General features: G+C 40.4%; 1 protein-coding gene across 2 annotated transcripts in view; it reads left to right on the top strand.

Moving 5' to 3' along the window:
* LOC120317689 (programmed cell death 1 ligand 1-like) overlaps nucleotides 1-26,111 on the top strand; it is a 28,269-nt gene extending 2,158 nt beyond the window's left edge. The window contains exons 1-6 of one of the 2 annotated variants that reach the window (XM_039364481.1): nucleotides 6,828-7,044; nucleotides 11,298-11,366; nucleotides 13,671-14,027; nucleotides 15,546-15,827; nucleotides 19,400-19,534; nucleotides 20,474-26,111. In XM_039364481.1, the coding sequence (XP_039220415.1) occupies nucleotides 11,312-11,366; nucleotides 13,671-14,027; nucleotides 15,546-15,827; nucleotides 19,400-19,500 (795 nt within the window). In that variant the 5' untranslated portion in view covers nucleotides 6,828-7,044; nucleotides 11,298-11,311 and the 3' untranslated portion in view covers nucleotides 19,501-19,534; nucleotides 20,474-26,111. Of the gene's footprint in view, nucleotides 1-6,827; nucleotides 7,045-11,297; nucleotides 11,367-13,670; nucleotides 14,028-15,545; nucleotides 15,828-19,399; nucleotides 19,535-20,473 lie in introns of those variants that run through there. The other variant, XM_039364480.1, reaches the window with a different exon arrangement.
* The last annotated feature ends 360 nt before the right edge of the window (nucleotides 26,112-26,471 follow it).

Below are 26,471 nucleotides of genomic sequence, written 5' to 3'. Positions count from 1 at the left end.
CCTCTGGAGTCTTTTGTTTGGAGTTGTTCCTGTGGCATGAACTTTGACCTGAGTCTGAGTGTGCCCTTTGGTATCTGTGGGTTAATCCTGTTATGTCCTGTTTTAGAGTTTGGGTGGGGTATGTAGATTTTAGGTGTCTTCTTAATCTTCTAGCTGGGGGCCTTCCTGGATTATTTACATCTGCATTTCTACAGAGCTGGTTTCTGCTTGGGGGAGGGAGACTTGAGGCTATTAAGAAAACTGGGCATGCTTTTCTGTCTCTTTAAGGTCCTTTGAGAAAATATATTTTTCTGCCCTTTTAATATGTCCTTCTCTGGGGAGCTGACTTCCCACACATTCATTCATTCATTCATTCATCAGCCACTTGATACTAGCTCCATGCATATCTCGGCCCCAGGGCCTGGGGAAAAAGCCAGATCTCTGCCACTTTCTTGAAAACCAACAGGTTGGGATCATCTGCATCTCCAAGAGGAGGCTGTTCTTTAAGGCTGGCTTCCAAAATCTTACTAGGTGACTTCGTCTTTGAACAGGGCCCCCAGTTAGTGATCCACAGATGCAATTGGTAAAGAGAAGAACTGATGCTTTGCCACTTCTATTGCCACGGTGTAGGCCCAAAGATGACCTCTTAACATTGTCTGGTTGTATCCACTTTTCGTTTTCCAGCCTAACTGCTAGAGGCATTCTCAGTTGAAGAAGGTGGGGCTGTCTTTTGACCTTAGTCCTAAAGTATTGGAAAGTCAATGTTTTCCTTAATGGTTTTTTATTTTATTTCCTCAAGGAAACCTGGAATATTTAGTGAGATGAGGAAATTAAGGGAATTTTTAAAATTGAGAACAAAGTACAGTTCTTAGAATTGTTTTAGAGGAAGCTGTGACAATTTCTTCTCTGTGACATCCAAAGCAGCAGACCACTGACTTCCTGAGAGAAATTTTGGCCACACAGATTTCACTGTAGGTAAGTTCTGTCCATGTCAGATTTTACATTTTGGGTGAAAACCGAAACTCAGCTACAGTGAATTAAATGGCTATGCAAAGATCAGAATAATGCTGTATAAATGAAATGTTAACAACATTTTAAAAGCTAAGGCATATTTCTGGTTTAGTTTATTCCTGAAATATGCAGGAATTTATACTATATAACAAGCAGCTACAAATTGGCATGGAGAATCTCATTAGAGTTTACGTATAAGGCTGGGCATGTAAGTGGACTGGACCCTCAGTGATATTGTTGAGCACTGCCCCTAACTCAGAGTTTTATAGAAAGCTGCTTCTAGTGCAGTGGTGGCAAACCTATGGCATGAGTGCCAGAGGTGGCATTCGGAGCCCTCTCTGTGGGCACACGTGCCGTTGCCCCAGCCTCGCCTCCCCCCACAACTCTCTTCTCTCCAGCAGCCCCCCTGAAGGAGAGTCGCCCCTGAGCGTGGCCCACCCGGAGCAGCGCAGCCAAGGACATGGCAGCCAGGCAATGTAGACAAGACTCTGCCCTCACACCCCATCATGCACAGTTGATGCTGCAGGGCGCGGATAGAGGGTGTGACCGCCATAGCGCTGCTGGGCTGCCTGGGCAATCTGCGGCGGGCCCTGGAGGCAGTGAGTGGCCCTATGGGCAGGCAAGGTGGGGATGGGGGGCGGAGCGGGAGCAGGGCCAGTTTTTGGGCACTCGGTCTCTAAAAGGTTCGCCATCACTGTTCTAGTGCCTTCTAAACAGAGTTGCTAATGGAATTGTCACAGGCTAATGTCAAACCAGGCGTCTCCCTGGCTAAGGGTGGGGTTGAATCTTGCTTTCCCCAGCTTAATCTAAACCTTATGCACCGTAAGACATTAATTTGAATGTCCATGGTTGGCATTCCTATAGAAAAGCTGGCCTCTCAGACAGCTTGTAGATGCTTTGTAGTCCTTTCTCAGGTACCTCTAACCAGGAGCCAAACATGGCCTGGCAACCCTTTTTTCTTGGCTAAGTCCTTTGTTATTGCTTTCATTTCATCTCCCATCTTTGAGTGACATACGGTTAGGTCATCATGAACTCTGTGGTATTAAATCATTAAAGGAATGTTTTCTCTTATATTTGACCACACAGACAGCCTCACAGTGTCTGTTAGGTTTGTCACCTGTTACCCAGAGACAATTAAGTTGCCTGGCAATCACTGAGGAGAGAATAGAGACAGGATGAGGACTGGTAATGAAGACAGCAAGTTTCAGGCTAGGATAGTTTCCTGATGACTAAAAGATGATGTCAAGGCTGCTAACATCAGATGTTCTTGCTTGACATATATGAAGAAGTTAAAGTCAGACAATGTTAGAATAGGGGGGGGAGTATGTACTGGGGAATCGTTAGCCATAACAATATTTCAGTACAGTATTTTCAAGGTCAGTTGTAACCAGAGGAGTTACGGGAGGGAAAGTTCACACTTCAAACTAATTGGGGAACATGATTAATGACTGTTAAATGAAGGAGTGAGTTATGCTTTGTTACGGGTGATTGGGAGAGGGAGGATTCAGTTTTTGGCTTCATTATGTACCTGCCGAAGCTATGTAGCAATAAAAGGATTCTTTAAGGTAAACAAAGCCTCAAAGTTCTTTGAAAAGCTGCTTCTTTCGGAACCATGACAGATGAGCGAAGAATTTTACTCCATTTTATGAACTTTATTGCCACGGTTGCTAAGTGAATAACTGCAGTTGTTAAGTTAGTACCCTTAAGTGAATTGTTAAGTGAACCTGGCTTCCCCATTGACTTTGCTCATCAGAAAATTGCAAAAGGGGATCACATGACCTTGGGGATACTGCAACAGTCATAATTACATGCCAGTTTCCAAGCACCTGAATTTTGATCAAGGAGATACTTCAATGGTTGTAAGTGTGAAAAATGGTCATCAGTCACTTTTTTTCAATGTTGTTATAACTTCAGACAGTCACTGAATGAATGGTTGTAAGTCGAGGACAACCTGTACTTTCACAGAAAGGCTAATCTAATATTCTCCATTTGATATTCTCCAGATATGTTGAGATTGTAATTCCCAGTATTCCAAACCAGCTCAGTTACAGGTAGTCCTCGACTTATGACCACAGTTGAGCCCAAAATTTATGTTGCTAACTGAAACATTTGTGAAGTGAGTTTTGCCCCATTTTACGACCTTCCTTGCCACAGTTGTTAAGTGAATCACTGCAGTTGTTAATAACATTGTTGTTAAGTGAATCTGGCTTCCCCGCTGACTTTGCTTGTCAGAAGATCGCAAACGGGGATCACGTGACCCCGGGACACAGCAACCGTCATAAACATGAGTCGGTGGCCAAGCGTCTGAATTTTGATCATGTGACCACGGGGATGCTGCAGCAGTCATGAAGTGTGAAAAACAGTCATAAGTCCCTTTTTTCAATGCCATTGTAACTTTGAAGGGTCCCTAAATGAACTGTTGGAATACACGAGGACTACGTGTATTCAAGACACCTGGGAAGATGATATGTGGTGCAGAATGAGGCACCTCTGCTGCTCCTAACAGGCATGGCATGTCCTCCTCCTCCTCCTCCTCCTCCTCCTCCTCCTCCTCCCAGAGACATACAGGACCAGCTGCCCTGTGAAGAAAGGCAACAGGAGAAACATGGAGGATGCTTCATCTAGGTCTCACTAGTAGTTGATTTCAACCCTAGCTGGCCATAATAGAAACCTTCAGTCAATAGTGGCCTTTGGGGTGGTTTGACTTAGTCCTAAAGGTTCATTGTTGCTAAGTTTGCATTCAGTCTGTATAATAGTTCTTCCGCAGCTATGATAGGCCCACAACTAAGGCATCTCTGTTGTCTTTCTTCCTTTACCTGAAAAAGTCCCAGTATTTCCTCGTAAGGTGTTTATCTTCAGATGAAAACAAGTTTGGGAGCCACCCAGAATCGGTTGAAGGATGGGCAGCTTGTATGCATGTTTTAAATAAAGTTATTATTATAATGTCAACATGCTTCTTCCTTCATGAGAAGCAATTACTCACAATCCTTTAGAATGCTGGGAATCTTTTTTCCTCCCTCCTACAAATTATGGTACTCCACAAATTTGCAAGTCCTTACTATTTCCCTTCTCCCCTCCAATTCTCTCAAGGGCTTTCCTTCTCTGTTTCCCACCCTTGCTTCCCATCAAGAAATTCCTGGCTTTTTTTTTTCAATTGTGTTTTCTTGGGAAGGGAACATCAGTAGCTGAGTCATCTCCACTCTCCACTTGCTGTGACTGTTTAGGATTAATTCCTCTTATCGCTTCCCAGGGGTTACAGTACGGTAAAAGTGTTGCAGAGTTAGAGAGGGGTGAGGAGAGAAAAAGTGTTCTCTTTTTTTTTGTTTTTGGTAATAGCCAACTTTATGCAGAGGGTGGGTTGCAGTTCTGTGCTTGCTCACCCAATCTGAAAGAGCAGGGACTGACTTTAACAGATTGTTAAGAAAACTATATGACTGAAAAGTCATGTGGATTATTACTCCTAAGGATGCTGGCCCTCCCACGTGGAGTTTTTCTGAGCTGCCTTTGGGGTTTCCTTAGTTGCTCCCTTCCAGAGCAGCTCATAAAATGTCTTTTCTTGCCCCTTCATCTTGGCTCAGTCAGATATCTTTAGAGCAGCGGTTCTCAACCTGTGGGTCGCGACCCCATTTGGGGTCAAACGACCATTTCACGGGGGTCGCCAAACAACGCAGTCCGCCATTTTTTCCCCTTTTCCTTAGCTGTGCTACTCCCTTTTATTCTATTGCTTTTGAAAGCCAATAGAATAGACTCTCTTGAATAGAGTCCAATTCTATTGGCTTTCAAAAGCCAATAGGAATTGTCCAGGCTGTCTCTGCCCTGCTGAACCCGCCAAAAGTCCCATTCTGCAAACGGTGCTGCAAGTTGTCTGCAGCGAAGGCGAGCTGTCTGGAAGTTTCCACCCCTCCCTGCTGAGCAACTACTAAAAATGTAAGTAAAAGAGGGCCAGGGGTGGGAGGTGGGAGGCCGGTGGGCGCAGGGAGGGTTGCTGGCATGCATGGGGCCCGGCGGATGCCTTACCTCCCTTGGGCTGGGCCAGCTGGTGGCCCAGCCGGTGGTCGCCCTGCGCCGTCGCTGCCCCTTGCCAGCTACGCCTCAGCCGGTGCAGGGGGCAGCACCACGCATGCGCGGCGCTCCCGGGCAGGGAAAGTCCTCGACTTACGACATGTTGAGTAGTCCTCAACTTACGACTGGTTGAGTAGTCCTCCACTTATGACCAGTTGGGGGGTCACGGCATTAAAAAGGTTGAGAACCACTGCTTTAGAGTAAGGTAGCCTGGACGAATCTTCTTTGTCTCAGTTCTGCTGAGGGAGATTATATCCCAACTCAGTCTGTGTTCAGCCATGCTCCCTCATCACCAACCAACCTGATCTGCCTGCCAGAAAAACAGCATACCTAGCCTTAAATTCAATTAGTGTGCTGAAAAGTGTTCGTTGGCTATTATATACAAACAAAATATTTTTGCTGTAGAGAAATCAGGACAAAAACGCTGCTATTTTCCATTCTGTGGAGTTGAAGTGCTTTCAACCCTTTACCTGTTCTCGGGCGGGCAGAAAATTATACAGGTAGTCCTCATTTATGAACCACCATTGGGATTGGCAAATCAGTCACTAAACAAAACAGTTGCTGAGTCAACTGTGGCTGGTTTACAGTTTTACTTCAGTTTTCCTTTGCTTTACAGACCTGCAAAGGTTGTAAATGAGAGGACGGGCCACAAAGTTATTTTTTCATCATTGTCATAACTGTGAACAGTTGCAAAATGAAGTAGTCCCTAAATGAGAACTACCTGCACCGTTTTAAAATTGGCTACCCCCCATTGCCAGTTCCGATTCCATACCTCTTGCCGCTTTTCAGCCTCTCAAGAAGATCAAACAGGTAGCATCATAAACTTTTTTTTTCCTTATTATAAGGTACTGTAACAGAATTTTGCACATCTGAAAGTGCAAATATCCCACTGTTTCTTTTTAACCATCTGATTAATTACGGCAGATTCTTTCTAAGCTACTTTTTCTGCCTGTTATTCAGTTGTGACCACCTCCTCCTTCTTTTATCTGCTCATTCCCTGAGCAACATTCCTTGCTCCCATCCTCCACACATTCCATTATATCTCTGTTTTGATTCCCTGCCACATCTGCCCTGATTTTCTGTGAACAGAGCAGGGTGAGCAAAGTGATTGGTTAATTCTTCAAGCTACGCTGCCCTTCCTCCTTTGCAGGTTACCAGCCAGCGAGAAAGACACCTGCAGCAGGATTGGTTCATCATCTTTAGGCTCTTTTAGACTTTGCCCATTGTCTTTAGAGTCCTTCTATGCCCTTTTGCAGAACAGCCCATTCTAAGTCAAACCAAAGAAAGTTAAAAAGAAAAAAAAAACAATTGGAAACAAAAGCAAACAGCACTATTACTTAGAAATTCTCTATTTTCCCATTTTTTTAATAGAGGCAATAAATGCCAATTTCCAGATTCCTCTGTGTTTTTGTTTGTGAGGCAATAGAAGGGATTTGTCCTTCCATCCATTCCACTAAAATCCCATTTCAAGACTTGACACATTTCTTACAAGTATTGTCCAGTGATTTGAGGAGTCAGTAGTTGACTGGACAGCTTCAAGTGGCCAACAGGCACCAGATGCATCATGGATACACTTGAATGGATTTTTATTACACCTCAAAAAACACCACAAAAGGCTGTGCCTTGAAAGAGGAAAAATCACTGATTCACCTCTGGATGACCTAAGCCTACCGTATGAATGCATGGGATAAACTCCCAATATCATCAGCATTTCTATTATGATCAAATGCAAGTCAGGAAAGTCCCACTGACTTGCAGAGGCAGATAATGGTTACTGCTGAAAATGAAACCAAATTCTGCTTCCTAGGGGAAAAAAAACAACACTGCTATTGCTGCTGCCGCTGCTTCTTTCTTATTTAAAAACAACCAGCTGACTGTAAAGGAAGCAGAATCATTGCTTTCTGGTAGCATTTTAGACACTTAACTCAAGCGGGCACAGAGGGAAGTCTGTTTGAGAGAAATCAAGGGAAATCAACTGACACGGCTCCGGAGGTGAGTAGAATCCTGATATACAACAGTGGTTATCTCTGCAGAGTTCTAGAACAAGTTTCTCTAATGTGTTAGTCCTTTGCACTCAAGGGAATTCAGAAGAGGTCAAGTGCATGATGGAAACTGCTCTTACTACATACCTGATGGCATCATTTGCACAGTGACATCCATGTGCAACGTCTTTGTGGCCTCCATCCATAATGCTGGTTCACAGCCACCAGCAGGCATTTCTAGCCAGGGGCTCAACTGCCTATGGCTCCTAGCCAAAGCCTTGTCCATCCAACTCTTGATGTGTTTGTAGGCAGCTTTCTCAGTAAAATCCTTCTGTGGGCAAATCCAGGTTTTCTATGGGGTTTAATTCATCCTGTTCAGGGAAAACCTCTGTTCGGGAGCCCTAAGGAGAAAAGGAGCCATGCCTACTATTTATCCCATGTTTCTTTTGGACCAGGGTAAGACTGTCTTCTTTCCCAGGTGTATTTTAGTTATTTTTTTCATTTTATTTTAAGGGTTTTTATTACATTGAGACAGAGAAATAGATGAGAGAGGGGAAGACAAAGAGAGAGATGATACATAATACAATAAATAGCTTGTGTATATTGCTGTTTCCATATTTTTTATTTTATATAATTATCTTCAATCCCCTATGATATACTGAGAATTCCAGGTATTGGATGGATTATGAAAGGTAACAGGTTGATCAAAATATTTCTGCAATAGCAGTAGGAGCCTTCCTGTACTAGAGCCATGAAAGCCTTCCCAAACCTGTAACTCCCCAGATATATTGAATCTGATAGAATTCCCAGAGGGCAAATTTTAGTTAATGTTTTAAAAGCACCCTCAGAAGAATGTGACAAATAGCTCAGAAGTGCAGAGATTCTGATATCGTCTACGACAGAGGTCCCCAACCCCCGGGCCGTGGACCGGTACTGGGCCACGGCTGCCAGAAACCAGGCTGCGCAAACAAGCAAAGGCCAATCCATGGGATGCAGGCAGCACACGAACCACACCCCCTCCGGTCCGCGGAAAAAAAACCTCTCCCCGCAGAACCGGTCCCTGGTGCCTAACAGGTTGGTGGCCTCTGGTCTACAAAATGGTCTATTGTTTCCCTTTGGCTTTGCTGTTTGGCATAATTTAAAGAAAAAAATGTATTTAAATCTCATATGCAGAGGAGGGTCATATTTCAGGTAACTTGTTAGGGCCATCTTCAAAAGCAAGTTTCTAGTCCAGATATAAAAGATAGTGCAAAATAGTTCTTGGTGTCTACAGGGGTTTGGGGGTAGGTAAATCAGTCATGGGGGTTTACAGGAGTGCACAGGGGGAGGACAAATGAAAAGTGCATGACCCCAGTTTGCTATAGTCACCACTGGAACCCATGCACCAGCCCATGTGCCAACAAGTCAGTAGAAGCTGAGAGAGTGAGCAATAAACACATGACTCCATCTCCATTTACTTTGAAAACTATTGCAGATTTGGGGTCCCAGACAGTCCTAATATTTATCAAAACCAGAATGTAGGGATTCTTTAGAAGAGGAAGTCATTCAGTAGAAAACATCCAATGTTGCTTTAGGAATACTGTGCACAGGGCAAGACTAAGTACAGTGGCTATCTTGTCAGGCCCAGTTCTCTAATGACATCTAAACCTAGGAGAGCGGATGCAAAAAGGAAGCAGGCATCTCAATTACAGCCAAAGGATGCTGGCCGGTTGCCTTCTCCCCTCCCTCGGCGTCCCTTGTCTCTTTCCAAGCCTCTTCTGGGAAGCTCTGTGTAGATGCTATTGTTAGGTTCCTGCGACTCTCTTCATTCTTCATTTCACCTCTGTTGGTTTTGTTCTCATGATTATTCCTTCCTCTGCTCTAATGGAAAAAGTAAAGTGGAATCCCCATTTAGGACTCAATCCTGTTCTATAATGCTCTTCCCTCTAACCATGACCAGGTCCTTGAGTTGTTAGGGAAAATAATGCTGGATTAAACCACACAGGCACTATTTTTAATACAAGGCTACCTTGACCATGAGGTCTGAATATCATGTGGTCCGAATCATCACACTGATGACTGGTGTTCCCAGTTCTGATTTCTGTCATCCCAGAGGGCAGGATATAGGATTTGAAGTACAGGCAGGCAAGCTCTGATAAGAAGTGAGGGTGAAAAAAAATCATAACAATAAGATGATGGAACCAAACCAAAGAGTTGGTGGACTTGCCTTCACTGGTTGCAATCATGCAGTTGTGCAGGATCTGACAGCTACCTACCCACAATAGTTTAATTCAGAGCAGGGGCCTAGATTCAGTAACTTGATAACTAGGTCATTAGTTTGATTGGAATGAGACTGGCAAAGATTGGGTGAGGCCAAAAAAAAAAAAAAGTAGATTTTGTACATCCAAAGGTTTTCCAGCAGAACAACACAGCCATCTTGGTTTAGTGCAGGGATAGGCAACCTTGGGTTGCCTACCCCTGGTTTAGTGATTAAGGCACCAGGCTAGAAACTGGCTGGCTGACTTTAGGCCAGTCCCTCTCTCTCAACCCAGCCCACCCCTCAGGGTTGTTGTGGGGAAAACAGGAGAAAGGAATATTAGGTATGTTTGCCATCTTGAGTTACTTATAAAATAATAAAGGCGGGACAAAAATCATATAAATAAACAAACACACTCAAACAAACATACTACTTCAGCAAAGCACGTGGTTTTTTTCTTCTATGTGCCTGGGCTGACTAGGAGAGATTGGAATTTCTCTTATTGAGCTAGATTTCACAATTCTTAGAGCAGGGGTGTCAAACTTACAACGCCACAGGACGTGTCGCGATGTATCACAACTTTTTTTCCATTGCCGGCAATGGGGTGGGCGCGGTTTCGCCATGACGCATCCGGCCCGCAGGCAAGCAGTTTGACACCCCTGTCTTATTAAGGATATGGGATATAATTTAAAAATACACTTCTATTCTTGGGAAGAAATATGCCCTTTTGTCCTTAATAATTTTAGTTCTTACCTTACCAGCTGGTTATGCATATATTTCTTGATGCAAGCTTCCAAGAACCTTGCATGAATAGAACTATTGTATTTGGATAGATGCTTGGTCTGATCCAGCATGCCTCTTTCTGTTTTGGGCAGACAAGTAGCCCTCAACTTATGACCATTCATATAACAGCAATTCAAAGTTACGATGATGCTGGAAAAAGTGACTTGTGACAGGTCCTTATATCAATAACATGATTTGGGTGCTTGGCAATTGCCATGAATTTACAATGATTGTAGTGTCCCAGGGTCATGTGGTCATCATCTGCAACCTTCTCAAGGGACTTCTGATCATTTTCTGGCAAAAACAGATCAATTGAGGAAGCTGGGTTTACTTAACAGTTTGTGATTTGCTTAACAACCATGGCAAAAGTGGTTATACAATTGGACATGGCTGACTTAACCACATGGCTTAATGGCAGAAGTTCTAGTCCCAATTGTGATTTTAAGTTGAGGACTCCCCAAAATAGATTGGATGTCTAAACTCATGTCAAACACCTGCCCTGAACTAGAGAGTAACAATTGTTTTTTTTAAATTAGATCGATAGAAATCTTTATCCATGCATCTTCAAGGCAGCTCCCAAAAGAAATATATAAAAGCATACTGTTAAATAAAAACATGAAATAAAACTACAGATCGCCATTTAGTACTAAAATAATGCACCAAAAAGAGCATACAAGAGTAAGTTAAAGGTTAAATGCAACTATCAATCCACCTGAGCAGGAAATGCTTTAGCTTTAGCCTGAAAGGCAGCAGCAGCAAACGTCTATGGAAGAATTTTTAAATTTGGAGACCAGCCCAGCAAGTTTCTGCTGAATTATAAACTTCGCTCTCTCAATTCTCAAGATTGCTTGCAGACCTAGCCATGGACAGACGTAGTCATTACTGCCATTGGGCAGTAAGATGCAAATGCTGGCTCATTTCTTCAGATGAAACTGGAGTTGGAGGCAGTCAAATGTCTTGGGCTGCAGGTCTACCCAGTAACTTTCAAGGTCAGGGGACACACTGCAAATGACTCTGAGCATGGTCTCAATTGACAGGCATGCTTTTTTTAGAAGGCAATAGGCTAAAGAACCGTTTCTCTGTGGCAAAGGAAAAAATATATCTTCCTACTTCCATATCAATTGTTGTTTTTTTAAAAGTCCTCAGTAAATTAGCTTTTATTGACAAAAACAGTGCAAAGCACCTTAGCTTGAGTCAACCTGCTGAACTATTATGATATTAATGAATGTCACTCTTTTTTAAAGATATTTCTGGAAAAATGGCCAAGTTCCTACCAGTTCTGCTGTTTGCAACCCAGCTTTCTTTGACAGCAGGTGAGAGTTTTCTATTGGTTGTTTTCCAATAATATTCTCAGAATTGTCCACCAAATTTAGAATTTCAGATTTGTGCCAGAACTTTAAGCTGCTCCCTAATCCCTAAAAGTTCAGGTCAGGAGAACCGTTGCAGTAATGGGCTTTCAACCAAAGTGAATCAGTGTTGTAGTGCTTTGTTGTGGCCGTGCTCCTTTGGGTACAAACCCTGTTGCAATTTAGTGGGAGATATTCAAAAGGACAAGTGTTATTGCTTGTGTCTTTTCCGTTCAACCAGCATAAAAGATGTTCCAAACTTACCTGGAGTACCAGTAAATGAGAATATTTGCAGCTCAGGTTTGAACTGTGACATCCCTGATGCTCTCTGGGCTTGATTGTTTCCTTGTAGAGGTCTCATTACTCAACTAAGTAACATCATCAGTGCTAGAAGGGAATGGGATTTGCTGACTGTTTGTATACAAGTGGCTTGCCCCATCAGTGTTGGTGAGAGCGATCTTGACAGTCCCTTGATTATTGCTACTGTTTACTGTTTGATTGTCTGAGTTGCTGGTTCCTTGATTGGGGTATTGTTTATCTAGTTAGGTAATGAAATGTATGCAAGAAAACAACCAAGCTCAGAAAGGTCCAAGGATCCCATGTATCTGGAGTAATCTCCAAAGGATTGGTTCCGGTTATGAATTCAAACTCATGGTAAGCAGCTAGGAACCAGAAGCATTTTGGGAAAGAAGCCACATCTAAGCAGGCTTGGAGGAATCAGCTGGAACCACCAACCTGACACTTAGGGCACCAGTCTGGATTTTTCATTTTGTAACTCACCACATAGCCATGATAGCAGGTTTATGAGCAGGGAAGACCATCCTTGTGGCATTCATTAGGCTTCACATTCAGTCTGAATGCCAAATACCAGCAAAATTTCTTTCCCCACACCCCAATTCATGCTATTGAGGATTTCCATTTCTAGAATTACGGATTTTTTTAGAATCCTCTTCTTGATACTCACAGATCCTTAAAATTAGCATAACATGTGTTTTAATAATCATAACTAGAAGAAGAAAAATGTTACTAATTGCGCTATCACTTTCTTGTAATATCTGCAAAAAATCTTTTTTTTTTTTTTGAATATGCCTGGAATGTCTCACAGTAATCTCCCTGTTTATGGATCATGTGAAGTGGGCTGTAAAAATAAAACACTGGCTAGAAATTAGGGGCTCTTCACAATGAAATTGTTTCAAAGAGCCCACCTCAGGTATCTTTCTGCACTGCCTTTGGCTGCTTCTCAATTTAGAAGCAGCTCTCCTGCTCAGCTCTGCTCAGCTTCTCATTCTCCTTTTTCTAATTTTCAAATTGAAATGGATTGCTTCTCATTTCTGCATCAGTTCAAATCAAAAAGAAAAAAAAGGATCCGATTAGAAATATTTCCCCATTTTTTGTAGTTTTTTCTTCTGATAGTTCTATGTTTAGTAGAGATTTTTCCTAACATTATATATATGCCCCTTTCATCGATTTAGGAATTTTTTTCACTCTATCAGTGAAAGTACAGCCAGCAAAAAACAAAAACAAAACTGCTTTGCATACCAGAAATGGAAATGATATTACTGAGTAAAATCTACATTAAAATGAGGACCAAAGGAAATGACTATTTCCGAGATTATAGTTACTCGTCTAGAAAGGCTGTAATGATTAAAACTATTCCCTTAATTCCTTACAGTTGATTCAGCTTCTCAGATTTACTTTATGGGAGCAACAATGACTGTAAGCACATGAATGTGCAATCCCTTAGAAAAACATGTCACACAAGTATAAACCAAAGGCATTTAAATGATTAGAGATCAATTATACAAAGTATATAAAAAGAGATCAAACCCACTTCTTTCTAGCACTGATTACTATTACCTAGTTTGATAAGGAAACATCTACAGGAAAACAACCAAGCTCAAAGAGCACTAAAGACCTCACACTTTAGTTAGTATAAACCTTGGGGGTTGTGTTTCATTTATATGGAAATGCACATATTTAGATATTCAACATATTTAGGTATTTGCAAAATAGCAATAGAAGAGAATATTTGTAGCTCAGGGTTGAACTGTGGGGTCCTTGGTGCTACAGCACTGATGATGTTACCTAGTTTGATAATGAAATATCTGCAAGAAAACAACCAGGTTCAGAGAGCACCAAGGACCCCACATGATTAGAGGTGTTTCTGCAGGCTCCTACTTAACTGAGCTACAATGCACATATTTCTGAATAAAAATGTTAATTGCCTGGTGGATACTCAAGTTCATTTTTTTTCTTTTTTCTTTTTTCCAGCTTTATTCCGAGTGAGTGTTATTCAGCCTCATTACTTTGCAGAATATGGAAGCAATGTGACTATAGGTTGTCGCTTTCCAACTGATAACTCCTTGAATCTGACACAGTTGAATATTTTCTGGCAGCAAAAGTTGTCAGATGAAGCCAAGGAAGTTTACAAGCTCCAAAATGGACGAGAAGACTTGTCAGGGCAACACCAACATTTTCAAGGAAGAGTTACATTATTATATGAGGAATTGAAAAGAGGCTATTCTATGTTACAAATCACCCATCTAAGGATCACAGATGCTGGACGTTACCTTTGCATGGTCAACTATCGTGAAGCTGATTACAAGTACATTGACTTGAAAATCGAAGGTTAGTAGCCATAGAATGTCAGGAGGGAAAAGCCGAATGATTTGCCATTATTTATCAGTCAGAATTTCAGGATATGCTTTTACATATTTAGCACTGAAGACTACCTGTAGGAGAAAGGATGTATTAGTCTAGGGTGGCCAAAAATCTGCCTTGATAAAAATGATTAGCCTGGAAATTGCTACCCTACTCCTTCTTAAAAACTTGGTATATTAATCCATTATGCGGGTAGAATTGTGTCAAAGCACATGGGGATTATGGGCCCTCTTTGCTCCTTCTCTGCTGACTTCATACTACAGAGGCAAGATTTCAAGCGTGGGGTTATTTTACTTACAATAGCTGTCATTTATTTTAGAAGATCATGTAGAGGGTCTACACAACCAGCCATGGAAGGAAACTACCCAAGGAAAACAATCTGGTTATGTTCCAACAAAGTGACCCAGATGGCAGTGGGGGGACCAGGGTCATCTCCAGGCTCCCTCACACTCTTGTAATCATGGAGAGATAAGGCTCATTGTTGTCATCATTTGTTTCATAGCAAATAAACAGTTAACCTTCTTCATATCTTCTCAGTTATCCCTATGAATATCCACAGAAGAAGTGAGATTCTACTTCCTGCCTCCTATTTTTATGGCTTTGCAGAAATTTCCCTGGAAGGGAAGTTCTGAAGTTATCTCTCCCCACCCCCAATCTTGAAAAAGACATTCTGACTTACATTTTATACTGTAGCACCTGCCATTTTTTCCCTTTGTATCAGAAGAGTGAAACGTTAATGAATAGTTTACCTTTAGCATGCAGATTTTTAATAATGCAACTGGGAGTTGGTGTGTGCATTAATAACTATCAAAATGCAGCAGACAGCAAGAGAGATTTAAAACCTTTCTTCTTTTATGTGGCCATGATCAAAATGGCTCCTTCTAAACCAGTGGTTCTCAACCTTTTTAATGCCGCGACCCCCAACCAGTCGTAAGTCGAGGACTACTCAACTGGTCGTAAGTCGAGGACTACTCAACTGGTGCAGCACCGTTTGCAGAATGGGACTTTTGGCGGGCTCAGCAGGGCAGAGACAGCCTGGACAATGCCTATTGGCTTTTGAAAGCCAATAGAATTAGACTCTATTCAAGAGAGTCTATTCTATTGGCTTTCAAAAGCCAATAGAATAAAAGGGAGTAGCACAGCTAAGGAAAAGGGAAAAAAAATGGCGGACTGTGTTGTTTGGCGACCCCCGTGAAATGGTCGTTCGATCCACAGGTTGAGAACCACTGCTCTAAACTTTTGTTATTGGAAGGAAAACTGCTAATAATACCATTGTAGTTTTCCCCCCAAACACTTTTTAAAGACCTGCACAGTGAACGAAAAAGTGCATTTAACAAAATCAGCACAAAATATATTTCCTTGTATAATGCTTTTGTCAATTACCTCCAAGGGGGAAAAAAACTAACAATGGTAGAGAACTATCTGAAAGAAAGGTCTGAAACCTGGAGAGAGCTTGAGTAATTGTTTTATTTCTTTTTTATGTAGCACCTTACAAGAGGATAAAGATTCAGGAAAGAGAAGAAGATGAAGGTCACTTCTTAATTTGCCAGTCAGAAGGGTACCCTATGGCTGACGTTCTTTGGCTTTATGAAAACAGAATCAATGACACAATATTTGCAAACACTTCATATAAGCTGACAGACACAGGACTTTTCAACGTAACCAGTGTCTTGAGAATCAGACCAAGTGCTCCTGCGAATTACAGCTGCATATTCCAAAATAAGGAACTGAGGCAAACATCAGCTTCCAGAACAGTATTTCTAATAGGTAAAAAGATTAATGCATCGATTATGTGGGAGTTTAATCCTTGCAGAACTGAAAAGGCCCTATAGGATTCCAACCATCAAAATGGCAAAGAATAAAATAAAAATAGATAAGAGAGAACTGGCCTGCAATATTGAAGAAACAGGTGGATAATCACTAAGGAACCTGAACGTAGGATAGCTGAAAGAAAAGGTCTAAGATGCAATGGGTTAAAATCTAGGAAGAATAATTGAATGTAGCCAGGACTGGAAGGAAACCACGGGCAGAGAAGATGGATGATTTTTTTTCTTCTGAAACAAAGTATAGTGAAGAATTATTCTAATCCGATCTGCCAATTATTTTGTCTCCTCTCAGAGCCACAGATTGCATATCAGATATAATTGCAGCCTTAGGACTTTAGTGTAGAATTGGTGCATTTCAGATTCCAAAGAACTTCAATTTAAAAAAAAAAAAACATGCAAAATTTCAGTATTTGTGGAGACATGTAGAATATCTCACAAGCTGTTTAAAATCAAATGGAGCACCCAATGCATGCATTATACATCAATCTCTTCCCATGAGCCTTAAATCCACTTCTCTTCTTATTCTTATCTTTCCTTATCTTTCATCTTAACAATCATTACTAAATGATTACTAAAATCGTCTCTCGAGTCATACATTGCTATCCAAATGTATGTCAGAAATTCTTTCTGCATATTTGCATGTCATTTTCAAGATGAATGTTTATGCAGAGCTAAGAATGGGGTGATGTATTCTGGTTAAAGACAGAGTATAAGCAAGGTAGAGCATGCCAGTTTGGTGGTACCAGATAAGGCATCGAGAGTGTGAGCTCTAGTACTGCCTGAGGCACAAAAAAAGCAGAGTGACTCTCTGTATCTCAGCTCTAGGAAGCAAGCAATGGCAAATCACTTCTGAAATCTTGCCAAGCAAACCACAAACAGGAGTCAAAACTAGCTTGAAGGCATAGAAGAAACACCATCTGAAATAGACAGCTCAGCATTGTCTGAATACGCAGCCAGGATACTGCAGTGGAATTTGGACTGGACAAATATGCCACCCTTATCGTCAACAAGAGGGAAATAGTACAAACTGAAGCAATCAAGATGTTCAATGGAAACAATATCAAGAGTCTGGATGAATACAATGATTACAAATACCCGGACATCCTTTAAGACAGTGGTTCTCAACCTGTGGGTTGGGACCCCATTTGGGGTCGAACGACCATTTCACGGGGGTCGCCAAACAAGGCTGTCTGCCATTTTCCCCCCTTTTCTTTGGCCACGCCCCTAGCACATGGTGATGTATAAGTGGTTGGGGGTCACGACAACATGGGGAACTGTATTATGGGGTCACGGCATTAGAAAGGTTGAGAACCACTGCTTTAAGATAACGACATCAAGCACACTGAAGTCAAGAAGAAGGCTAGGAGTAAATACATTACAAAAATGAAGAACTTAAAAGTCCAGATTAAGTGGAGGAAATATCAAGGCAATTACTACCTGGGCAATTGCAATCATTAGATACACAGCTGGAAGAGTGGACTGGACTCACCCAAAACTAAAAGAACTAAAAGCATCCATAATTCTATAATATATGGCAGGGGTCCTCAATCTTGGCAACTTTAAGATTTGTGGACTTCAACTCCCAGAATTCCTCAGCCAGCTTTGCTGGGAGTTGAAGTCCACAAGTCTTAAAGTTGCCAAGGTTGAGGACCCCTGATATATGGGACCAAACATTTTCCAGTAAGGGGGATTAAAGGAATCTTACAGATGAACAGGAGAAAAGGGTACACGTGATGACCTAGAAAGAGTCTAGGCTTGAAAAGAAAAAATGTTCAATTTTGATGAGCACAGCGTATAGTATTCTAGCATTTGTGAAAATCAGAATCCTAAGGCAGTGATGGCGAACCTATGGCATGGGTGCCAGAGGCGGCACTCAGAGCTGTGGGCACGCACACCGTCGCCCCAGTCCTAGGCCTTCAGCTGGGTTTTATAAAACCTTTTCGCTTTAGCCCTCCGTTGCCATGTGCAAAAAAAAAAAAAAAAAAAGGTTCAATCAGTCAATTTCAACTTCTTGCGGGAAAAAAAAGATCTTGCAAAGTTGGAATTGATTGATTGAACTTTTTAGTCCCACCCAGTCTGCTGTTACCACTGCAGCCATGCCCAGCCAATGGGCCACGCCTAGCCAATGGGCCACACCCACCCGGCACTCGACGATGGATAATTGGGTTTTGGGTTGCTGTTTGGGCACTCAGTCTCTAAAACTGGTTCTCAACCTGTGGGTCGGGACCCCATTTGGGGTCAAACGACCATTTCATGGGGGTCGCCAAACCATGCTGTCCACCATTTTTTCCCTTTTCCCTAGCTGTCCTACTCCCTCTTATTGGTGGCCATACCCACTTGGGGGGTCACCACAACATGGGGAACTGTATTATGGGGTCACGGCATTAGAAAGGTTGAGAACCACTGCTCTAAAAGGTTCGCCATCACTATCCTAAGGGATTGTACTATATCAAAAAAAACCTTGAAACATAGCTGATCAATGTCTTTTGCTTTAAGGACTATACAAATTGTCAGTGCCTCAGAAGTTGCAGTGTGCTTGCTTCTGATTCTCCAATATTCACTCTGTATATTTTTGGTCCCTCTACCTTAAAATGTCCCTAACCATTTCCCCTGGTTTTCAGCATGTTAAAAATGTTTTATTTTGAATCCCATGGAACTTTTGTATTTGTCAAGCATACTACTTTGGTTGAACCAATTTATTGTCTTAACTTTACTTACTTGAGTTATGGGCCCTGGGAGACTAATACTCAGCAATTTATTGGTGCATTATTGCAAAAGTAAAATCCTTTTAGGATACTGTCAACCCAATGAATATTTCGCTAGCTTAGAGTTACTTCTTCCAAGACAGCAATACAATAATTATCAAAGGGGCAATATCTGCTAGAATCTGACTTGCATTGACCTGTGAAATTAACTCATCTATCATTTTCAAACTGAATCTTAAATGTCAGTAATTCTGTGTTCTAGAATCTAGATCAATGTTTTTCAAACTTGGTAACTTTAAAGTGTATGAACTTCGCCTCCCAGAATTCCCCAGCTGCCAAAATCTCTGGTCCATCCATCTTTAATTATTTTAGTTTTAACCAAAAATATCAAACAGAAAGCTGGCAAAGCACCAGTTTCTACCTTCATCTTTGTTTTACAAAAATGTCTCTGAGACTTAAATAGGCCTCACAGACATTCTTAAAAGTTGAAAATGGTGGATGGAGTATAATGGTAAATGTGTCTACCAACTTCCTAACAAATAAAAAAATATAGACAGATAGTGGAGAGTGTTATAGATAGCTAGGATTTTGCTTTAAGTGGGTGTTTTGAAGTTAAGCTCAGTTCTATAGCCATGTTGTAAACAGGCAGGTTCTTACCATAACAATCATGCTGTAAAGTGTCACATTTCTGTGATATATAAAGCATCCTGATTATGAAAACAGATGCAGATACCCAGTTTCTTAGACCTAACAATAGAGAATCAGGTTTTCTACAAAATCCCAACAGATTGTATTTTCTTGTTTACAGATCAAAGAAATGCTTCAGGCACTGGGAAAAATTCCATGAACTTGTTTATCCCAACAGTTTTGTATAGTGCTATGATTTTATTTACTATCACTAAAGTCTAAGGGAAAACATTAATAAATTTGCATACCTAGAAAGGTAAGTGTCTATTTGTTTTCCAATTAAATTTGTAATTTAACTCCATTTATTAACTTAAGTATTTATCACGTAGCAGTTATACAATACTAATGTACTTATCGGGAGCCTTTAATCCACTTTTATCAGCATATGGCTGTGTGATCATGTGTGAGTTTAGCAGCTAAGCAAGAAATCCTGGTTACTATTCTGATGGGAAACCAGCATTGTGGCTGGATGTACAATAGATAGGTAGACCGAAACTGTAGACAGGTGGGATGGCAATCCCAGTTCCAAACTATTGCCAAGAAGAGGGGTTTCCACAAAGTCACCAAAGATGAGATTGATTTTTAATATACTATTTTTTTATTTACTGTTACATTCGCTAACCTGATATTTGTTTTTTTCATGTCTCTCTCCCTCCCCCGTGTACTCTCTCTCTCTCTGTGTATACACACACACACACACACACACACACACACACACAATTGTATAAAACAATTTTATTTTCCCCATTATTTCTATGATTTCTATTTCTATAATTTTGACATGCCTCTTTCTGATCAAAGCAAGTTTAGCTCCTTTACTCTAAGGATGGAAGAAGTCTATGCAAATGTGTGATCAGGCATGTGAAAAGCAAAAGTATTTCCCCCCCCCCCCCGCCCCCGGCTCATTAAGCCTATTTTGAAACAGAATTTTGTTTTATACTATTTCCTGTTGCTGAGCTGTCAAATGTGTATTGAAAATGAACTAAGGTGCTTTCGTTTGAGAAACCAGACTTGAGAAATTTGAGAAGCTGAGGCTCTCCTGATGATAATTTCTTAACCATGAAGTGTAGTTTGTAGCACTGAGCCCAATTATTAGAAGTCTTAATGTTGGCATATCCATAGGAAAAGGTTGGCTAACCACACAGCTGATTATTTCTTACGTAAACCTCTTTTGTCTCTCTGCTGCTGCTTTTAGAAGAAGATCTGGAGCATCAGGTCAAGGATAAAGTTTGATGATTCATGCAGATGGAGAAGCCTGAGCAAATGCAAGAAGCAGTTCTTTTTTGTTGCTAGCGTTTTCCATTGTGCCTCCTCTTAGAAACTTCCTTAATGAAGTTGGACTGCGGAGGTAATTAATGCTGATCTCTCTGGTTTTCTTATGTTTACTGCTCATTCCAAATACTTGTGAAAAATGTGCAGGTTAGAAAATTTTTCCTATACGTTTGGGATTTTATTTTCAAGGCTCCCAGCTACATCCAGATGTAGCCTCACACAGAACAGGCGATAAATGAGAAAACATGCTTCTTCTTGTTCCAACGCAAACGCCAACCCATATGTGCCTGGTGTCATGATTCAAATAAGAGGCTGGGGCTTATCCTATAATATTGGAATGAACATTTCATGTTGGCACCTTTATGGCTAGCTGCAGATGCCTCTGGTCTGACTTCACATTTTTGGCATAGAAATGTTCTTTCTTAAAGCTAGCTCTACCATTAGATACTGTACAGCAGCATCTTAATCAACACATGATGAGGTCTTAGGAAATAGTTTTGTGTACTAGGGCAGGAGTCCTCAACTGTGGCAACTTTAAGACTTTGCCAGCATTGCTGGCTGAGGAATTCTGGGAGTTGAAGTCCACAAGTCTTAAAGTTGTCAAGGTTGAGCACCCCTGCACTATGGCACCTTCCTGGTAAGACAGCCCAGTATTCTCAAGCATTATGGAGAACATTGTCCTGTTAGTGTTAAATTAAAATTTAGCTGTCATTGTACAGTACTTGGCTTCTGGATGGCTATGAAGAGTGGCAATTCCACTTTGTCCTGTCCAGAGCTCTTATGAAACATTATAACTGATATTTTTTTAATACATTTACAAACTATCACAATGTAGCATGTGCAAGTATGAGTTACAGATCGGATAACTGCTGTTTCAAATCTTGCTGCAACTATAGTCTTAGACAAGCTAATGACATTCTGGATCTTTTCAATTATGATCAACAATCTTTCTTGTGGAGATGTTACCATGCTATAAATACAACAGATGTACAATCAACTGGAATAATCTCATCATTGCCAAATGGTAATAACACTTGTTTTTAGTTTTTGTTTAGCTTCTATTAAAAAAATAATTATTGATAATGGTTTCTAGTAAAGGCATCCTACTTAGTAGATAGGAATATTTAAAAATGCATAGTTCAGATTAACAGGGATATTAATAGGTAGTTGAAAAACACTATGAATCTCTGAGGAAGATTAAAAGTAGCAAAAAATGAACATGGCCTCAAGATTGATAAATACATTAACCAGGATGGTTTTTGTTAATTCCATTGGACAGTTTAGACAAATTGACTATTGATTAAGTTCCTATTGGATGTTAAATATGATTTCTGTTTCAAAAATGTGAAAGTGGAAGCTCTAACTCTCTAACTTTCCTGACTGTAAATTATATAATTCAGCATATTTATTAGTTTCTGTAATGTGTTCAGATGAAAATGATACTGGATATGTCTGACTCATGGCCCATTTGGAAAGTCAAGCTTTGGAATTCTTGAAATTCTGTATATACATGGTTCTAACTATGCTGGTGGTCCTCAACATATGCACATAATGGAGCCTGCCCATTACTGTTATATATTGTGTCTGTCATAAAACAAGTTGGTCAGGTGACCAGTCCAATTTTATGGCTTTTTTTTTTTTTTGCATCGTCATGCAAAACAGTAGGACAGTAGGAAATGCAAACCCATTTTTTTTGCTATGGACACAGTCTTGCTGAAAACCAGAAGTACCAGCTTTTCAGCAAATACATCATAAATTGTTGGAAGCTGCAAATGGCTAAATTCAGCTGTGCTGCCAAACACCTACAGTCATGTGACTGCAATTGTTGACTTTTTTTGCCAGTTTCTGGCAAGAATGCCCATTGGTGAAAATAGGTTTGCTTAAGGATTACGGAGTTCGCTTAGCGATTGTTGCAAAAAAAAAAAAAAAGTTGTAAAATCAGACAATGTCAGGTGGTAACATGCTCAACAATCACCATGATTGATGACCATAATTCCAGGCTTAATTATGGTCTTAAGTCAAGGACTACTTGTCATTAAAGCCTTTGTTATATTCTCATTTTGTTCCAAATGCTTTGCCTGCCTCCAAAGGCCCTAATTTTTTTTAACTTATAGGTTTTTATTAAGAGTAAAGTCATAATTCAGTACCACCAATAGTCTAAAATGTTTACACAAATAAATTTGGATAATATGCAAGAAAACTAGACTAGAGAATTCAAGTTTTCTTATTATAAAATCAGTGGTTTTAGATCTTAATTTATGTAAACTACGTTTTTTATGATTAAAAAATCCCCATTGTTTAGGTTTACTCGACTTCCTAGCGAATGTTCAAATAATTCTAGTTACTGTTCTTACGTTGGAGATGGAATGTGCATGCTTTGATTCTATCCGTCAATTACTGTTTATTGGTTGTATGTTTTTAATGCAATGAACCAGAGTTTGGGGAGGAAGTTAAAGACATTGATGTGCAGTTACCTTATATTTAAACAATCTGGAATTTTATTTTATTTATTATTTATAAAATGTATTGGCTGCCCATCTTACATAGGGCGGCTTACAGTTACGTAACATCTAAAACATTAAAAAGTTAAAAACAAACATTAAAACCAAAAACACACATGGGGGAAGGTGGGGGCAGAGAAGCATCTGTTATTACACAGTCAACCACCTCCATTGTGCTGTTCCCCTGCTGGGGCCCTAAGCCGACTGGCACAGCCCCATTTTTAGGCCCTTATGAAAAGATAGGAGGGTTGGGGCCAACCTCACATCGGGGGGGGGGTGATATTCCAGAGAGGAGGAGCAACAGCAAAGAATGCCCTACTCAGGCTGACGGGACCCGCAACATGCCTCCTCTGCCAGCACGAGTGGTACAAGCCAATCCCTCAATTTATCCATTTATTAAAAGATTTGGCTTTATCGTGCTTAAATAGTTGCCAAAAAAGATTGTATGCTCATGGAAAGACACTTAAACCCTAGATACAAAAAGCTAGATTAAAAAAACAAATAAAAATTGCCAGCTCTCAGCCTTTGAAATGGTTCTTTTATCACTCAAAAAAAACAGTGGATCGTGCAATTCTGTGTGATCAAAGGTGGTTCAAAACTTGAGTTACGGTACTTTTTCCACACAGATGTAATTGTTATACTTACAGCATTATGGAATAACTCAAATTCTCTTTTAAATATTTATACTTGCTTTTTAAATATTTTTTGTTGGCATTTTTTTTCAGGTAAAGGGTTACAGTTATAAGAAAAACAATGAAACGTATTTAAAAAAAACACACTTCCTGCTGTCTCTCAGCCTCAGTCTTTCTCTCTGTATCTTGTACGCTTCAGTGAAAGTAAAACTAAACGGTAAAACCCTGGGATTTTCTAAAAACCTCATGCATCCATTGCATGACCTGGACCTTGTGTTTCCAGATCAGATGACCAGTCTGTTGAGGTTACACGCCTATGTATTTGTTTTATAAACTCTAATTCTGTTGAGACAGCAGCGATGCATTTCTTCATATTATAAAAGAAATCACAAGGCAGCTGGAACCTTGCAAGTTCACCCCTTTCTCCTGGCAACTGCAGTTGTGACAAGTATGTGAACAGGGTATATTCATGTAGACTTCATCCACAAGGTGTGTTTGAGTAGGGGAAATGCCCCCCCCATGTGGAATTTCATAGGTGTACAGATGTATTTTAGTCTTCTAAACTGGTAATGTGCCAATTACCCCCCCCCTCGGCCATTTATAAGATGGTTTTAAGACTGAGGCATTAAACCCAGTTTTAATTGAGTTTTTGATTCAAAAGGCAAGTACCATTAATAATTAATAAATCCAGTTTCTCATATGGCTCCTCAAAAAAATGAATCGCCCATTCGCTGCTGCAGAGTGCAGTCAAGGAAGCCGACATACCAGCCACAAGGGCATTTTATATGCATTGCATATTAAAAAACAAACAAACACCTTTTTGACTATTTTTAACCATACTCTGCAGATACTTCTGGTGGCGACTGTAGGTGAACTTCTTCAGATGATTCCAAGCGGCATGGAAGCTCAGATAAAAAAGGTGTTCTCTCGGGCAGCCTAGATCTAGGGCCATTTAAGGCTTTAAAAGTCATAAGCAAAATTTGTGGGTGGCCTAAAAAGGAACAGTCAGCCAGCGTTTTAAACAAAAGAGGCAATAACGCACTTTTATTCTTCTCAAAAGTAACCCAGCTGCCAAGGTTTATACTAACTGAATTGGGGGGGGGGTCCTTGGTGGTCTCTGAGCTTGGTTATTTTCTTGTAGACATTTCATTACTAAACTAGCTAACATTTATCAGTGCTAGAAGGGAGTAGGGCTTCTTCTTTATTTATCTACTCTTTCCCTTCTAGCATTGATGATGTTACCTAGTTTAATAATGAAATGTCTACAAGAAAATAACCAAGCTCAGAGATCACCAACAATCCCTTGTTTCAACCATGAGCCTACAGTACAAATATTCTCTTCTATCAGTACTAACTGAAGCTTCTAGTAAAGAAACAAAAGCAACCCCATGTAGCAAGCATTGCTGGAAGGGATCCTGGGGTTTGCAGCAGGTACGTTTTACTTACATTATCTTCCAGAATTGGATACATCGGACAACGAAAGTCAGTAAAAGGTACTCCTAGCCTTGTCTGTCTGGTTAACAGAAAGTGAGATTGGGATCCCAAAGCACTCCCAAAACTCAATATTTGCTCTTTCTGTAAAGGATAATCCCACTCAGGCTGATATTGTTACCTTGCTAGAATTAAAGCCCCTCACAAGGAACAGGCTTACATTTAGTTTCAAGGTATTATTCCCCATGGAGCCCTTTACTGACTTAAATTGATCCCTAAATGATTTATCACTCCATCAAATGGTTTTATAATTATCAACAAAAGTGCCTGCAGGGCAGAAGGTGGATTAGAAAGAAAGCAGCACTGCTCTGCAATTTTTGTATGCATGACATTACACAAAGACAAGAAAGTGACAGAGCTTGTGGTGGCCCCAAGTAACTCTGATTAAGAGGGATTATGCTATTCAAAGAAAATATACTACTTGCATTACTGGCTTTTCCACTCTTTGATCCAGAATCTTTGAAGGAAAATAATAAGTAAACATAGTTGAGACAGCTGTAATGCTTTTGTTTTGAACTAAAGTTAAGTTTCCAATATAAGACGTGGTACAGCTCCCCCTTGTGTTTTCCACTGTATTCAGATTACACATCATATTTTTTTTAGAAATGATGAACACTGAATTTTAATATGGAAATAAAAAGCATTATTCAGTGAAATTTTGTCTTATTGCTCACCACCTGTTTTTATTAATACATCCAATGTACATTCAGCAAAGAATGTTCAAAACTACCCAAAACACAGCATTATCATTACAATACCTTGAATATTTCCATTTTATGTCTTGAAGCATGACACTCAAAAGGAATATCCAAGATGGTTTTGATCAAATACAACTTAAAATAAGGAACTATTTTAGGGACTATTTTATTTAAGTGGGGATACAGCTTTGACTCCTCTACTGTACAATTAAAAAAATAAAATGTTATCTTTAAGTCTTTGATAGCTGCTGCTGAATTTTTATTGTTTGTATATATTTCTGTGTATTGTGTTTTGAGGGTTATAGGAAGTAAAGTCATGTATTGCATATAGCAATAGTAAAGGGGCATCTAGAGCAGGCATGTCAAACTTGCGACGTATCGTGACTTTTTCCCCATTGCCAGCAATGGGGTGGGTACAGTTTTGGTGTGACGCATGTGGCCCGTGGGCCGGTAGTTTGACATGCCTGATCTAAAGGAAGAAAGTCACACATTTAGCTTGAGATTAACAAATAATTACAGTAATAAATAAAGCTACTACTTCTGGTACTTTACTTGATTACATTTATTTGTGGCAGGTGTTCACATTTCTAAAGATACTA

This window comes from Crotalus tigris, unplaced genomic scaffold, assembly GCF_016545835.1.
Source record: "Crotalus tigris isolate CLP2741 ecotype Arizona unplaced genomic scaffold, ASM1654583v1 scf7180000019762.1414395, whole genome shotgun sequence".
NCBI classification, from domain to species: Eukaryota; Metazoa; Chordata; class Lepidosauria; order Squamata; family Viperidae; genus Crotalus; species Crotalus tigris.
This window is presented reverse-complemented; position numbering and strand designations above follow the sequence as displayed.